General features: G+C 64.7%; 1 protein-coding gene across 1 annotated transcript in view; it reads left to right on the forward strand.

The window, feature by feature from the left end:
- The window catches only part of ANTXRL (ANTXR like), a 29,902-nt gene extending 18,950 nt beyond the window's left edge, over positions 1 to 10,952 (forward strand). The window contains exons 10-20 of the mRNA XM_041748485.1: positions 1,296 to 1,394; positions 2,330 to 2,399; positions 2,922 to 3,012; positions 3,345 to 3,415; positions 4,187 to 4,295; positions 4,413 to 4,595; positions 5,813 to 5,851; positions 6,893 to 6,979; positions 7,655 to 7,732; positions 9,249 to 9,375; positions 10,624 to 10,952. Coding sequence (XP_041604419.1) covers positions 1,296 to 1,394; positions 2,330 to 2,399; positions 2,922 to 3,012; positions 3,345 to 3,415; positions 4,187 to 4,295; positions 4,413 to 4,595; positions 5,813 to 5,851; positions 6,893 to 6,979; positions 7,655 to 7,732; positions 9,249 to 9,375; positions 10,624 to 10,952 — 1,283 coding nt within the window. The remainder of the gene's footprint in view (positions 1 to 1,295; positions 1,395 to 2,329; positions 2,400 to 2,921; positions 3,013 to 3,344; positions 3,416 to 4,186; positions 4,296 to 4,412; positions 4,596 to 5,812; positions 5,852 to 6,892; positions 6,980 to 7,654; positions 7,733 to 9,248; positions 9,376 to 10,623) is intronic.
- Positions 10,953 to 16,712: the final 5,760 nt, after the last annotated feature.

The following is a 16,712-nucleotide window of genomic DNA, read 5'->3' on the forward strand; positions in this document are numbered from 1 at the left end:
CGTGCTGTGCTTGCAAGGCTGCTGTGCGTGGGGACGTGCTGTGCGCGTAGGACGTGTGCGTGCGGGGCGTGCTGTGCTTGCAAGGCTGCTGTGCGTGGGGACGTGCTGTGCGCGTAGGACGTGTGCGTGCGGGGCGTGCTGTGCTTGCAAGGCTGCTGTGCGTGGGGACGTGCTGTGCGTGTAGGACGTGTGCGTGCGGGGCGTGCTGTGCTAGCAAGGCGTGCTGTGCGTGTAGGACGTGTGCGTGCGGGGCGTGCTGTGCTAGCATCCTGAGGGACGTCCAGCCCGGCCTGCACGGTCGGTTTCCTCAGTGGTCCTTGCGGGCCAGTTGGCGCAATGAGCAGATCGCAGGACGGCTGTGTCACAGCAGACCCCGCGTGATGGGCTGCGGGGAGGGGGCTGCCTAAGGGGGGCGCTGGCCCCCAGGGAGCCCCCAGGTTGAAGCCAAACAACACAGACCCTGGGATGGCAGGTGTTCCTGTTCTAGAAGCCACTTTTCTGGGACCTTCACCCCTGATCTTGGAAGGGGGGGAGGGAGAAGGCCTGAAGTCCGGGCAGCAGGCAGACGACTCGGAACCCCGCCTTGGTCCGCAGGCGGCACAAAGCCCTGAGGCCGGCGGCCCTGCAAGGCCCTGCTGCTGTGCAGCCCGGGGAGTCACTGAGCGAGGGCGGAGTGAACCGCGGGGACGTACTGGGCCGGCTGGGAGCTGCAGCCAAGGTGGGAGCTGACTGCCCGGGGCTCCCGGGAAACTCCTCCGTCACCTGCTGGCTCTGGGCCAGGCCCTAAGTGGTCCTCTCTGGCCTCCCTGCTGTTGGCTTCAGCCCCGGGGGCTGCTGGCAACCCCAGGATGTCGTGCATCCATGTGGAGGGGAAGCACTTCCCTAATGCCAGGTGGGGGGGTGAGGGTCCTTGCGGCCTGGGGGGCGGGGGCACAGGGGAAGTGTAATCCTCGGCAGACTTCCAGAACTGCGGCTGAGACAGGACTTCTCTGTCCCCAGGGGATTCCTTTGTGGGGTCCCAGATCATAGCATAAACAGAGGAGGTTGGGAGCCTTTAATGGGCTCCAAGTGTCAGGGGTGAGTGTGAGTCTCCCAGGAACCTGGGGCTCCCTCGGTGCTCAGAGTGGATCTTGGTGGCACCCGGTGAGGATCCGGCCCTGGGGAAAAAACACATCTTGTTTGGACTCGTGTGCTTATTCACAGACACCCCTCAGTTCCACTTGGGGGTCCTGTGTTATGTGAGCCGAGGATCCTCAGTCTCACCTCACCCAGAGGTTTGATCGTTGCCTTTACAGAAAACTATGAACTGATGGTTTCTGGAAGAGGTTTTAATAACGCAAGGAACCCGGAGGAAGTTATTTGTAGATTCATTTTCACGGATAAGAAATTCTATGGTAAGCAGCTCCCTTGGTGCCTGCATGTGACACATGCCCCCCCCCGGGGGGCTGCCTCCCCCAGCCGCCCGGCCTCCGGAGCCCTACTGCCCCCTCACTGTGGACATGGTGAGCATAGGGTGTGTGCGCAGTGCCAGGGCCCCCTGCTGGGAACCTGGCCACCTGAACCCGAAGCTGGGCGGTCCTCAGCCCCCAGTAGCACCACAGTCTCCTGGAGCAGGGCTTCACCCCTGCCAGGGGCCTCTGGCTGCCCCCCGTGCCCCAGAGCTGTGTGCTCCTCCTGCCCTGAGCGGCAAGGACCCCAGGCCCGGGGCTCCCTTGGGGCCAGGCGCACAGGGCTTCCCAGGAGGGTCTGCACGGTCCCGGGGTTGAGAGAGGGCGCCAGCTGCCAGGCCCTGGCCCCGGGATTCTGGTGCTGGCCGGGTGGCCTGAGGAAGCCACGAGTGGCAGGCAGATGTGCCCTCAGCGTGGAGGGCATGTGGCCCTCCCCAGAGGTGGGGCTGGGGCCCCCGTGTGTGCTGCCCAGCCCCGTGGCCATTGGACCCCAGTACATGGTGTTCAGAGCCCTCTGGTCAAGCCAGAGCTGCTTACGTCATTGTAGGCACGTCATTGTAGGTCGGCATCTCTGTGGGGTCAGCCTCTTCTTCTCCTCTTGGGGCCTCCCAAGACTTCTTGCTGTGGCAGAACTTGTCACTCTGCACTTGTCACTCTTTTGTTCTTGCTTATCTCACAGTCCCTCTCTCTCCAGGCCTTCCCAGGCGAGGTCCTTGGGAGCGGGCCCTTTCCCTTCCAACCGGAGCACTGCCCGGGGCCTGGTGCGCGGGGGGCGGGAGGGGGTGAAGGGCAGGAAGAGAGCCGGTGTGCACCAGAGAGTGAGCTCTGGGAGGAGGGGGACGGCTGCACCCACTGAGTATTCCCTCCTGATTTTCTCGTAGATAAAAAAGCGATCACTATGGACGACACCACGGTGATGTGCCCGGGAGTAACAATAGACAATCCAGATGAGTAAGTACTCAAGTCGGCCTCACCATCGTTGCCCTGAAGTAGGTGGAGGGTGGAGGCCCCTCTGGAGGTAGCACGTGTCCCTGTCCTGAGGCTCAGGGCCTCTCCCACACTGTCTTGTTGGTCACACGACGTGCTCAGGGATCTGCTGTGCCCCGGCCTCCCCTGAGGAGCGCAGATAAAAGACTGATGCGCCCGGGGACCATACCCCTGTTCCACATAGCTGTTTGCAGCTAAGCCAACAATTCTGTAAACGGAGAGGAATCAGGTGACACCAGGCCACTACCCCTGGAGACTTAGTGCATGGCCTCGAGGGCATCAGACCCCACACAGGGCTCCTCATGCCTGGTCAGGGTTCACTGTACAGGTTGACCCCCACTTCCCCTGCCAGGTTCTCCCTGGGGACCCCAATGCCTAACGACCAAAGTCACTACACTGAGAGGAGCTGTGGGCCGTGGCTTGGGCTCAAGTGCAAGAACTGCCTCTCTGGGTTGTTTGTCACTTTCCGAAACTTCTGTTCTATAGGGCGGTCTTAGTTGAAGTTAGCCTGAATAACGGCATCAACTTCATCAAGAGCAATGCTAACATCACCAGCAAGAACTGTGTGACTGCCAGGGTAAGGCTGCAGCCTCCCTCCTGGGCTGTTCAGAGGGGCACGCTGCAGGAGCACACACCCGGGGAGTCAGCAGGGCTCACGACCCAGGACCTGGGGGAGTGGTTGGTGCAGGCCGCCCAGGGCCCTCAGCGCTTTGTCAGCAAGCTGTCCCCACACACAGGCTGGAGCTGCCCTAGAGTACCCCACGAGAGCTCCCTACACGCACCCCCTGTGCAGGGCCTGCAGACACTCTGTGAACCAAGGGTCCTGGGGGCACAGGAAGGGGACGGTCAGAGCTCCGAGCAGACTCTAGAGGTGGTGCTGAGGCTGTGACACCTGCTTGCCCCCCCAAGCCACCTGCCCTGGCCCAGGCTAGTGCCGGGGAGCTCGGGGCCCCACCCTACATCCCGGCTGGGCACTGTGTGTGAGGGGCCGAGTCCAGGACCTGGGGGACACTGGGGCACTGCAGGCCCAGGCCCCAGGCAGAGGTCTGTGGGGGGGCCAGCCGCGGGCCTGTGCAGCCCGGGTGTGTTTCCAGGGCGTGTGGGCATCTGCTGACGGCCCCGAGCCCAGGCCTGTGTGGGGCACCCCCGGTCGTTTGGCAGAGGGCCTCAGCCTCCCCCTCTGAAGGCCCCTGCTGTCCTGCCGCGGGGGGCAGCCCCAGGACTGCGTGGAGGGCCGGGGGCTCTGCTCAGGGACAGGCCCATGGAAAGGAAGGTGCCGCTCCAGGTGCCCGCTCCTCGGAGCGGCAGGTCATGTGGGCACGGGGGCAGGGCAGCGGGACGTGGGTGACAGTGTCAGTAGGGAAGACCGTGCCTGGGAGGAGGGCGGCCATGCCCTATTGCCACCACAAAGTGTCCAGTGCCGGCCTGGGAGGGTCCCGGCAGTGCGGACAGGCCCCTGAGTCTGCACGGTGCCCACACCTGCCCCTCAGAGCCACCCGCCCCCAGAGCCCGCCCTCAGCAGGCACATGCCCGGGGGACTCAGGAGGAGCCACAGTTCCCCGCAGCCCCACGGGCCCTACCCTGCCTCCCCTCAGCCGCCCCATCCCCGGGGCTCAGACGCGCTCCCCACTCGCTCCCTGGTCCTGGGAAAGCAGACAACTTGGCTCCGGGCAGGGCCATGCTGCCGTCAGCCGAGGCACGTGGGGAGGACTGTCCTTGTCACAGCACAGAGGCCCTGGATCCCCTGTCAGGCTGCAGGGCCCAGCCTCTGAGTGGGGCCAGCAGGGCCATCTGTGGCTCAGAGCTGCCAGGGTGCCTCAGGGTCCAGCCCAGCCTCCTGGTGCTCTGTGCTCTCTGCAGGTGGGGAAACCTGAGGCCACTGGGGCAGGCAGGCGGGAGGTGACTGCAGGGTACAGGGCTTGCGCCCCCAAGCCAGTCACACCCACCCCGGCTCTCTGACACCTGTGTTGTCTGTAGGATGTGCCGGTGGAAGTGCCAACTGTTATTCCTCCAATACCAACTCCGCACATCGATCTTCCCACACCGCCTGCCACCTCAAATATGCCAAATGTCAATCCTCTGTGCCTGGCTCTGCTCCTGCTGGCCCTGCTTTTACTGCCGTTCCTTATCTGGTGCTGCTGGCGACATTGCTGCAAAAAGGTGAGTGTCATTTGGGGCACAAGGCCATCTCCTGGGACAATGCCAACAGCTCCAGGACTCAGCCCCTCACCCCACCCCCACCCCAAGATGCCTGTGGGCAGGTTCCCCTCAGCTCCCAGGTCATCACACGAGCATACAGAGGCACAGACTGGCTTCTATTCCAAAGCGGAGACTCCGCCCCCATTTAAGGCTCAACCTGCCTCCTGCGTGTCTCTGCAAGTGCCTGTGAGCTGCCCTGGCTGCTGGGGAGAAGCCACTGCAGGGCCCGGGCCCCAGGGAGGCCTCCCAGCAGCCCGGCTTTGGGAGGACTCGGGCCCCAAGCTCCAGAGGAGGCCTCTGGTGCTGAGGGAAGGGGCCGGGTCCTACGGGAGGCACTGAGGGCCCCGAGGGGGGTCCTGCTGGCCAAGAGGATCCCTGGCCTCTGAGGCACTGAGCCCCGGACACCCACGGGGTCTCTGCCTGTGTCCCCTGGGTCCGGCTCGTCTTCCTCAGCCATCACTAAGGGCCAGGGTGCGGGCCCCGTGCTGGGCACCCAAGACAGGACTGCGGCTGCCCCTGGCCGGGCCCCCAGGAGCTCACCGCCTGGTGTCTGCCCTGCTATTGGTACCTGGGGCTGGAAGGCAAAAAGGTTACCTGCAGGGGCGTGGCAAGCAGAGCCCCAGCAGAGGACAGGCAGTGGCCCCGGCAGGGAGCGGGGCAGACACCTGGCTGCTGGGTTTGCCAGGCCTGGGGCCAGAGCAGGTGCAAGGGGAGAAGCGGCAGAGGGAGGCGAGGACAGAGCACAGCAGCAGGACAAGGCAGTCCCCCTGCTGTGAGGGGTGTGGGGGCACGGAGAGGGCGTGGGTGCTGCCATACCACAGGGGAGGCCGGGGAGGAGGAGGGCTGTGGGTGGGAGGAGGGGGAGCGGGCGAGAGCTCCCATCTCCCGTGATGGACAAGCTGCTGACCTAACCACTGGCTGGGGTGCCTCTGCCGGGAAGGACCAGGCGCCCCAGGGCGCGTCTCCCAGCCCAACCTCCAGCAGGTCCTGCCCCCTGATGCCCCGGGAGCCTGAGGCTCAGGGCGGTGCAGCGGCTGGGCCGAGACCCGCAGGCACAGGGTGGCAGAGGGCTCCCCGGAGCCCCTGCTGTGCCCCCCGCTGCTGAGCAGGGCTCCTGTGTGACGTGGAGCCGGCCCCGCACGCCCCCAGCCCGCGCTCCTGTCTCTTTGACATTCCAGCCTTGCAAGGAGCTACCAGCAGTGCAGATAATACAAAGGGTAAGTCTGCCGTTGGGCCTGATGGTCAGCGTGCCTGGCACCCACGCCGACCTCTGCCCAGGGGCTCCTGTTGCCTGTGGGACCCTGCGCCCCAGCCCCGCCACCTCCCAGCTACCTGCAGAGAGGGCAGCAGAGGGGAGCCCTACCCGGGGGGGCGGGGCAGGGGCCCTGGGGAGGACTCGAGGACCCTAGCCCTTCCCCAGTCAGCGGCGTGGCTGCTCCGGGGCCTGCACCCCTGAACCCACACTGGAGGTAGTCTGCGGCAGCAGGTGCAGTGACCCAAAGAAACGGGGCTTTGTCACTTCCCCGAGGACAGTGTGGGGCGCTGCTGCCCCAGGTCTCATGTGAGTTTTTGGGAAAAGAGCCTCTGGCCTCAGGACCAGATCCCCCCTTTGGCTCTGGTGTATGTTGGGCTTCATTTCCTTGATCTCCACCCCTGTCCCCTGGCAGGAGATGGGCTTGGCTGGGGTTGGATGTCAGGGACCACAGGTGGGAGGTTGGAGGGTGTGTTACCTGGCATCCAGCTGTGAGGCAGGCCCCGCCCAGGTGGGCACAGAGCAGGGGCAGGGGAACAGGTGGTGGATCCCCAGGCAGGGGCCCAGGCCAGCCCCAGGAGAAGTAGTTGGGTGGGGACACCGCGTCCTGAGTAGGGCACCTGAGCCTCAGAGCTGGTAGGACACAGGCCTCCCTGCCCGGGGCGGTTCAAGGACAGGGTGCAGTGTCACCTGCTGAGAATGGAGCTGCCTGGGTCAGGTGGGTGCAGCCTGGTGCCCTGCACATTCCCCCAACAGCCCTCCGCACCTGCAGGCCCGACCAGGCTTCTCTACCAAGGGCAGCAGAAGCCGTGTCTGCAAACCAAAGCAGTTTGCTTGTTGCCCCATTGAAAACACTGTCATCTGCAGGCTGCTGCTCATTGGTCCTTGCAAGTTCCCTCACCCCGTTTTGAGTCACGAGTGTTTGACAGGTGCTGGGGCAACAGATACCCTGTGTCTGTACCAGGAAGCTGCCCACCAAGGGGTAAAATGTGCTTTCTCCTCCTAGGAGCCCATGGGCAGATGTGTACCACCACCTTGCCCCACATTTATTGTCCCTTGTGCTTGCCAAGGAGGTGGGATGAGACGGATAGAGGTGAGAGGGGCCCTGGGGAGGGTGCTGTGACCCCCAGGCTACGCTGAGGGATGGGGTACAGCCAGGTCATGCATCCCATGAACTGTGGTTTCGGGGGGAGACGACCTTTCTGGGCACTGACCTGATCCCTTGCACCAGAGGGCAAAGGGCGTCACGATCCTGGGGCCCAGGGTCCCCCCTTTGGCAGCCCGGGGTTTGCAGATGTGGGCGGCTGGCTGCAGCCCACCCCTATTAAAAGTACCCAGAAATGCCAGCGGCACCTGTGAGCGGGCGTCTGCTGCGCAGGGTGAGGACGGAGCTGACAACGTTGTCCTCGGGGCCCAGTGAGGTGGGGGGACCAGGGCCTCCCGCAGGTCGGGGCCTGAAGGAGAGGTCCTTACGCCGGGACCTGCCAGGGCCCCGTCCTTGAGGGGGCTCCCGGCCCAGCAGGTGGCCCTGAGCACAGGGCTGGGGAGACCCGGGTGCCCAGTATGAGGGGCACGTGCTCCAGGTCCCAGGGTCGTCTGTGACAGGCAGCGATGCTGGCCCCAGGCCCTGCCCCCCGTGGGGGCTGTGGGGCAACTTCAGCGTGTGCCCACGGCCAGGGTGCTCCGGGGTGTCACTCCAGGGAGTCTCCACGCCTCTGCAGGGCACCCCGTGCCTTGGAGCTCCCTCACGGCCACATCTGCTTTTCAGGGGAAACTGGACACCTTGTGTGACTTTGTTCAGTGCTGCAATCAGATGCCGTTGCTGTGGTGTCAGCCCAGGAGCAAGGTGAGCGGGCCCAGGGGTGCTCCCATGGGCAGGGGCGTGTTTGCTCTTTGCCCGTGACCGCGGCACGATGAGTCTGTGGCTCGGAGCCCGTGTTTGGGTATCTGCCGACGCAGGAGAGCTGGTGCCCTTGAGCCGTCCAGGCCAGTGCCGGGCTCCGCACTGCGAGCTTCTGACTTTGAGGGACTCGGTGTGTTGTGCTGTGGAGGGGGAGGCAGGGCCCTGAATGACCTGGGTGCTCACAGCAGTCGGTGCTCCCACTCCTGTGTTACAAGGTCCAGACGATAGAGAAGCACGGGGAGTGTATGTGTGTCCACTGTGCAGTGTGTTAGACGTGCGAACAGTTCTCCGCATCAGTATCTTACTCTCAGAATAAGCTGATCACAGACCTCAGGATGAAACAGGGCCGGACACAGAGGGGCCTTATGATGCATCCACGGGGAGGAGCCTCCTGCCACTGTGCCTCAGGGGCTCCCCAGGGAGGGGCGTGTGAGGACGCTGGGCAGGGCTCCACCCCTGCAGGCAGGCTGACCTTGACCCCTGTGCAGCCCAGGGGCTGTGTGAGGGTCTCCAGCGATCACTGGGATGGCAATGCCAGTGGCTCCCCCGACCACATCCACAGCTCACAAGGCCGCACACACACAGGCCGGAGCTTGTGCGGGGACAGATGCGCATTCCTCGTGTAACAGCAGCAAGTGCAGTGCGGAGCCGGTGCTCCAGAGCACCAGCCGTGGGGACTAGCAAGAGTGGCCTTTTGGGGGTCCCAGTGAGTCCCGTGGCACTGACCTGAAGCTGAGGAGCCCTGGGGGAGAGGAAGCGGGGCGGCCCGGATGGCCGGTGGCGGAGTAGAGGTGAAGTTGTGGATAAACGATCCAGCGACTTGCTGGACGCAGACAGTGGGGACTCCCCAGGGTGCTCACCGTGCTGTGGGCCGTGTGGCCCCGGGCGCTCTGCGATGAGCAAGTAAAAGCAGGAACACTTGCTTAGAAAAGACCAAGTGTGTGTCCTTGAGGCTCCGTGGAGGCTGCTCAGGGAGTGACAGGCGGCCAAGCCCTCGGCCTCGCTGTCCTGCCGGGGGTGTCCCTGCGCGGGGTCCTGATCCCTCTGGGCCTGTCGTTGGCTCCACGTCCTAGGGGGTGCACCGCTGGGCTGGAGGCGCCCCGGGTTCCTTATGACCCGAGGCCCAGGGCTTTGAGGTACGATGCTCTGGTCGTGTTGCTCCCTGGGAGGGAAAGCCCGGCTGTTCTGAAGGGCTTGTCGGGGTTCTTCCAAGCATCAGTTGGGGCCACAGCGGCCTGTGCCCTTCGTGACTCACCCGGCCCCCAGCCGATACTCCAGGTGAGAGAGCGCGGGACAGGTTTACAGATGCACCCGGTGCACCCACCCTGTGTGGGGACTGGGGGGACCAGCAGGCCTGCCCACACCCGTCGAGGCTACTGTATGAGGAGCACCGTGGCCCAGCCTGCTGGCAAGTGCATTGACAGCAGCTGCTCAGTGACAGTGTCTCCTCTTCCCGCAGCGCCGGTGCTTCAACTTCAGCCTCCAGCCCTGCAGGCGCCTGCCCTGTGGCCCCAGGATCTGCCTCCCGGCCCCCCAGGAGTGCTTCCCCCTCAGCAGCTGCTGCTCTCGGTACCAGCCCGCCCCCCGTATCTGCTCCAGGCTGCCCTCCAGGATGCTGCCCCCGCCCCGCGCCCTCTGCGGAACCGCTCTGTCACTCCCGCCCCCGTAGCCCAGCCTCCGACGCACCAAAACCCCAAGATTATTAAGAGCCCTTTGTGCACTAAATTAGACACCTGTATTGAGTCTTGGTTTACAGTCAGCGGAGCTGGAATTAGTTGCTGCTCTGCACAAGCCTGTTGCCTGCAGAGCATCGCTCCGCTGTCTGTACTGCTGCTGCAGGGACACGGCTCCCCCAGCCCCACGGCCTGTGACGCCAGGGGTGGGGGCCAGATCCTACTCTTGGAAAAAAAAAAAAAAAGCCCCCAACGTCTCTGAAATATGAATACGATGCTGTCTCCTTCTCTAACGTTATGCAGAGTTTGACTAGTCTCCCCTCCTTCACGGCATGTTCTCAGGTGTCCAGGGTGGGTGTTCCACACCCTGAATGTGCCCTAGACAGAGACCGGCATGGAAAGCTCTGCAGCTGCCGGGCGGCGACTCCTTGCAGACACCCTGAGGTGTCGCTGAGTCTGTAGAGCTGCCCCTGCGGTCCCAACAGCCCTCCTACCCCCTGTTGACAGGAAATGAAAGTCCCTCAGCCTTCACCCTCCCATCCTGGCTGGTCGCAGTTCCGGTTCCAGTTCTGGGTGGAATTCCTGGAGATGAGTGTAGGTCACTATGTCAGGCTGGGGTTTGTCGTCTGTTTGGGGGTTGACCGTCGTTCTTTAAGAAATAAAAGGTTTTCTGGTAAGGTTGGTGTGTGCGTGGGGGGGGGGGTGGCCGTCAGGGCGGCCCTGCGGAGCCCGAGACCCTGCAGCTGCCGGCGGTGCCCCCCCCCATGGTCCCCGCCGCCGCCTGGTGTGTGTCCGCTGCCCGGCAGGACAGGACGGAGCCGAGTGGCCCTCGCCACCTGGGGGCTCCGGCAGCGCGTCCGTTCTCCGCAGGCTGCTCTCAGGCTGCCCTGGGTACTGACGCCAGGCTCCGGGCCGGGGGCTCCCGCACCTCGAGATGCAGGACGTGGACGCAGAGGGGGCCCGCGGGGGGTGGGGTGGAGTGAGACTGGGGGGGGGGAACCCCTGGGGGCGGGCTGCCCTCCTGGGGGTGGGCCACCCAGGGATGGGGACACCCGGGGTGGGGATATCCTAGGGGTGGGGCGGGGACCCCAGGGGGCGGGAAGGGGTGGGGCAGGGACCCCAGGGGCAGGGTCTGCAGGCCACACGCCCCTGAGCCCACAGACGCGGCGTCCACGGCGGCCCCACTGCGGGGCCTCGGAGGCCCGGGGAGACGCCGGCCGCAGCCGCGGTGTGGGACAAGCGGGGAGCCGCTGCGTGTGCGGACAGAGAGGGAATTAGAGCCACGGCGGGCCCGGGCCAAGGGCGGCTGCTGGGTTCCGCTGCCGGTGGGCAGCTGTGGCCGGGCGGACCGGGGCCGGGATCAGGACCTCACGGAAGCCAGGCGCATTCATGGTGGACGCCGCCAGCCTCGGCCTCGTGGCCGCGGGAACAAGGCCCGTCGGTGCTTGCTCGTCCCTGAGCCGACGGGGGCCGCCCGGCCCGCGCCCTGAGCCCCGACCCCGACCCATGAGCCCCGTTCCCTGAGCCCTGCCCAGGGTCTCAACCCCCCCCAACGGAGCGAGGCCCGCCTAGCGCTGCACCTGCCACGGCTCCCGGGGCTCCGCCTCCGGCCCGAGGCATGGGGGGCCGCCCACAGAAGCAAGGGTGACATCCCTCTTGTCTCCGAGCGAAGGATGCAAAGCTCAGACATTCCCTGGATGACACTTGGAGTCACGGACGCAGGTCTTGTTGGCACAGAGTGGACGTGCCTGCCTGGGCCCAAGGAGGTGCCTCTGCAACCAGGGGTCCCCGGCAGCACGGGCCCATGGGAACGTGCCCCCAGCCAGCTCTGCCCTCCGGCCTCAAGTGCCGAGGCAGCCCGCCCGACGGCCTGGCACTGTGCGGGCTCCATCCCTGCGACCCCTGCCGGCGTGGGAGTGAGCGGGAGTGAGCGGAGCTGAGCCGGGGCCCGCCGCCTGCAGCTGTGCCTGGGTGCCCGGCACCCTCCGCTCCTACCGCTGCTCCCACCGTCCTCCGCTCCCTGATGCCCCAAGAAGGGGCCCAACCCTCAGGGCCGCACCTGCCACTGCCTCCACCCAGGCCACATTGTCTAACGCGACCACGGTCTCCTGCCTGCACATCGTGAGTCCCGTGTCGGTGGGAGGACACCAGTCATGTTGGGACCCCCCAGGGAGCTCACCTAACTATGCGATCCCCTTAGAGCCACGTGCCAAGGCGGGTGCCTGACGGGGGTGCAGCTGACGCTCCCGGGTGTCCCCTTCCAAGGGCTGGCTTCTGGAGGACACGGCCCCGTGAAGACGCCACGGCAGGGACAAGCCAGGTGACCACAGGCAGGTCACTCTCACCTCTGCAGAGACAAGGCTGTGTGGAGGCTGCACGTGGTGATGTGTGTAGTGACCCGCGCACACAACACACACCCATGCACACGCACGGGCACATGCATGGCGAGGGCTCCCAAGGGGCAGCTGGGCATGACAGCTTTCTAGGAATTTGAGGCAGGGCCGGGTGCGGACCAGACTGCTCAGGTCCGATGGCCAGATCAGGAAGGGACCTCGGGGACTCCTCCTTCTCTTTGACAAATGAGCTGAAGACCGTGGGGGCCTCAGCTCCTGTGGGAATCTGGGGGCTCCCATGACGGACACAGTGCCTGGTATCGCGTGCAGCCCGTGAGCCCCAAGGTGACCTGGATTCTCCGTGCAAACACGCAGTTCCTTGGAACTGGAAATCGGAACCTTCACCCTTCCTTCCCGCGGCCACGGGTGCTGGGTGGGCATCCCCAGGACGCGATCCGGCTCCCAGCAGAGGCTGCGGTCATGAGGGGCGGAGGTTCAGGGCAGGCCCACTGTCGCAGGGGCCAGGCGGGCGCCCACTCCGGGCAGGCAGGGGCTCAGTGCGTGAGGCCCCTGGGCACCCAGGGCACAGCAGGCACTGGCGGGGGATGGGCAGTCCTTGCAGGCTTCCCGCTGCCTGGTAGCCTGGGCCTCAGGTGCCCGGTGCCGAATGACAAGGCGGGTACAGGTCAGCGGCCGGTGTGGCAGGAGGCTGTTCCAGGAGATGGCGCTCACAGCTCACAGTCAGCCACCAGCCCCATTTAAGAACCCGGTTTAAAACTTCAGTCTCCGTAGAGCCACGGAGAGCTCAGGGTCACCACGCAGTTGACTGCACGCCCATCGTGTGTCACTGTCACCTGGCAACGGTGACGCGACTTCGCCCTATTCTACAGATATGTCTTGGGAACGTGGAGAAAGGGCAGAGTACTTGGAGGGGAGGGGCCTGCAGTGCCCTGACCCCTCGGCGCACCTCCAAGCCCCAGGCCTCGCGCAGACACGCGTGACCCCCCCCAAGGCTCCCGTTAGAGGAGTGGACCGGGCTGGGGCCCGCAAGTGCCAGGCCCGCCCGTGTCGGGAGCCGCCGCCGCCCCGACCCGGGCCCCCACCTCAGCACCCGTCTGCCCTGTGCCCCCCAGGACTTCGCGCCACGGGCTGCTGCTGCCCCCACACACCCCAGCCCCAGGCTTGGCCCGCCCAGCACTGTCGCCTCCCTGCCCAGGCCAGCTGCCTCCCCGGCCCCAGGCTGTCACCTCCCTCTCGCCAGCACCCAGCTTACTGACTTATTACTCCCGCCTCTTGGTTTTAATCCCGTGGGGGCCTCTCACCCACAGTCATTCCTTCCAGCCCAGGCCCAGGGCCCAGCACCCAAGTCGTCTCACTCCTATAGGCTGCACTTCTCTGGCCCCGTTTCTGCATCACACGCTTGGGGGAACCTTCTGACCCCAATGGATGGAACCAGGTGTTTGCCTCTCCTGTGCCTGTCCTGGCCTTCTGGAGGCTCCCGGGGTGGGGGGGGTACATGCATGCCCCGCAGGCTGGGCGCCCACACAAGTTCACACCCACCCGCCTCCTCTGAAGCCTCGGTGCCTAGCATGACTTTTAACACAAATTCCAGACAAAACAATAAGAAAAGGCATTTCCTAATTGCCCTAGATGTAAGAAGAGGAGGAGAAAGAAGAGGAAACTTGACGTTAAGTCAACTCACTGCAGTGAGTGGCTTGAACGCCCGAGCGTGAGATTTTTGAGTCAAGAGTCTGGGCCCGACGAGCTGAAGGCCTCGGTGTGCAGGTGCGCAGAGGACCGGCTCTACTCCCTTCTGTGTCACCGCGATGGGCCATGCTCCCCATCTTCATCCCCGGCCCGAGCGGGACACGGAGAGAGGCCATGTGGCCCAGGCTCCTGTGGGAAGTTAGGGTCCTGGGTCAGCAGTGTGGTGGGCATGGCAGGGAAAATATGACCTGAGACGCTGCCATTAAAGTCCATCTGGATCTAACAAACAGAATCCACCAGGTTCCAGCAAAACCAACATAATCCTGTCCCCCTGGGGACACCTCCCCCCACCCCCCGCCCAGGGTCCTGGGGGCCTCGTCGAAAACATTTCCTGCGAAGATGAGCTCAAAGGGGAAAAAAAGTCCTAGGTTTCTACCCAAAGAGAGCCCACAGATGAGAGAAACAGAGACTCAGAGCCCAGAAAGTAGAGATAATAAAGCAGCCTAAAAAGGAAATTAAAATCAGAGTGTGTGAAATGTTCAAGCAAAATTTAAAAAGAAACAAAAACTACAAGGACAAGAACAACTAATTATGAAAATGGCAGAGTTTAAAGATCAAAGTTTTTAAAACAGCATTAAATTAGAAATGTAATGTGACTTGACATAATTGAAGCGGAAAAAAAATGGAGTAATCGGAGAGACGGATCTGCAGATGCTGGTCCTGCTGACCGAGATGGAAACCAGAAGTGGGAAATTAATAAACGAGGAAAGAATGAGAAGCTGCAGCCACTGCAGCTCGTTCCTTCATCCCCAGTGGTCAAAGGCTGCAGTGAAGGCCCTGAACGCCAACCCATGGGGGAACAAAGCCACGCCTGCTGACCCACCAGGCGGGGCGGTGGGGTGCAGGCACCCAGAGGGAAACCCAACCAGTGGTCTGCTAAGAGTGAGAGTCAGCAGACTCTCCAGAAGGTTCTGGAAGGATGGAGGAGGCTGATCAAGGACGGAGAACCAGCCTTCTGGATGGAACAGGCTGAGTCCCTGGGTCTGTGCTCAGCTGGCCAGAGCAGCCCCGTGCCTGCCCTGAGGCCTGGCTGGGGGAGCGTGGCCGGGGACCCGCAGGCCTTCACCGTGGCGCTGCTGGCAGCCCCCGACTTCCCCTGACCTCGCTCCTGGGGCACACTGCCCTCCTGCTGACAGGCCAGCAACCCCTCCACCTGCCGTCCTCTGCCCTTGCAGTAACCATCACAGCCCTGTGGGCGGGGTGTGGGTTCCCCCCAGCTAATGTTGGCCCCACGCATGTGCCCTAGCTCCCACTCCCCACCCGCTTTCCCAGGAGCTGGCCTCCCCTCCCTTCTCCCCTGCCTCTTCTCTCCTCCTCCTCCTCCTCCTCACTTCCCAGAGCACTCAGCTCGCTCAGCACCCCTGCCCTAGAATTGCCCTCCTTGGCCCACCCCACCTTCCAGATGAGGCCCCCTCTGCTCCGGTTGCCCTCACACCCGCGCCCTGGCCCCTGGGCGCCCCCGCTACCTGGCTCCCTCCCACGCCCTCCCACACCCCCCTCAGTAGAGTGTTGGCACAGAAGCTCCCGTCACCCTCTGCCAGGAGCGTGCTCTGCGGCTGGCCCCTGGCGCTCCACCGGAAGATCGTAGCCCCTGAGAAATCCAGCTCAGCTGGGCTAGACGCGGGCACCCCCAGAACCGGGCCCGCCTCTGGAAGCCTTGTGGCTGGTGGGGACGGGACACTGTCAGCCCGAGTGCGGGGGGTCGGGCTGCCGGTGCAGCAGAGCAGTCACCACCACCACCACTCCCCACCCCCCATGCGGCCCTGACCCTCCCGTCGTGCCCAGGCCGGGGCTCACTCCGCTGGGCTCAGGGTGGCTCCCGGCAGCTTCTTCCTGCCTCGCCTGCTGACACCAGGGCCATGGCTAGCCGAGTGACCCAGGGTAGGGGGCGCTCAGACCGGGGGTGGGGGAGAGGGCACATGTCCCCAGGGCTGAGGAAAGGCCCTCAGGAGGGGGAAGTAGTCATAGGGGCACAGCGGGCACAAGTGGGCACAAGTGGGCAGGTGACAGGCTCCAGAGTGGACCTGGGGACGACACAGGATGTCAGATCCCCGGGTACATGGGGCCCAATGGATGACCCAGGGACCCTGCAGGAGCAGGTGGGGGCCCCAGGGTGTCCTCTCTGGGGTGGGAGGTGCCCAAGTGACTTCCGAGGGCAGCCATGGTTCAGGGCCTCTGATGAGGAGTGGGGGGCACAGAGAGCCCAAGAAGGAGTTCTGGGGGCCACTTGGGGGCACTAACAAGACTCGAAGGGATGGCAAGGGTGCTGGGGGTCCCAGAAAGGCAGCCAGAGGTTGGCTTGGGACGGAAGGTGAGGTCCTGGCTGCGGGAGCTCAGGACGGCCGGGAAAACAGCGCAAGCGCTGTTGGGGCCTGGTCCTGTTGGGGGCCCCCTGGGTCACTGTGCACGGAGCACCCCTCCATCGGTTGCCCTCGGAGGGCCAGGTGGGTCTGCACCGATCCCTATGGCCAGTACTGGTCCCCACGTCCGGCCTGGCTCTCCGGGCTCCGCTCTGGGCCGAGCATGCAGGTCCTCCCCCAGGGGGCCTGCTCCTCCCAGGACCTGATCCTCCTGGGACCTGCTTCTCCCTGGGGACTTGCTTCTCCCCGGGGCCTGCTCCTCCCCAGGACCTGCTCCCTACACACGCACGCTCGCCGCAGCGCAGGCACGTGCACCCGGGCTGGACAGCTAAAGCCCTGTCCAGCCCCACTTGCAGGGGCACCTCATCCTACCCGCGGACGATGGGGATTCTGGGCCCCCAGAGCCAGGGGCAGCCCCCTCCGCAGGCCCGACCGTCCCTGCCGGTGGCATCGTGCAGCGCTGTGCATAGCCACCCTCTGGGTGCCCCCGACCCCCCAGCGCGTGTACCCCCGCCCGCACATCAGAGGAGCAGCCTGGAGACCGAGCGGAGAGTGGGGTGGAGACTGAGGGTCGGTAGGCCAGGGGCTTGTGCCTCAAGGGACGTGAGTTGCTCTGAAAAGTTCCCTGGCCCTTCCCTCAGGGCAGCAGGGCTCCCAGAGGCCCCGGGGGAGGCTCCGCAGGGTGGGGGCCCAGGGCCGCCCGGCTGAGAGCGGGTAGAGAGAGTGGCCATGGAACATTCTGGTCAGGGGACCCAGGGAGGGCCAGCTCCAGACAGGGAACAATCATCCC

The sequence above is a fragment of the Vulpes lagopus genome, chromosome 3, assembly GCF_018345385.1.
Source record: "Vulpes lagopus strain Blue_001 chromosome 3, ASM1834538v1, whole genome shotgun sequence".
NCBI classification, from domain to species: Eukaryota; Metazoa; Chordata; class Mammalia; order Carnivora; family Canidae; genus Vulpes; species Vulpes lagopus.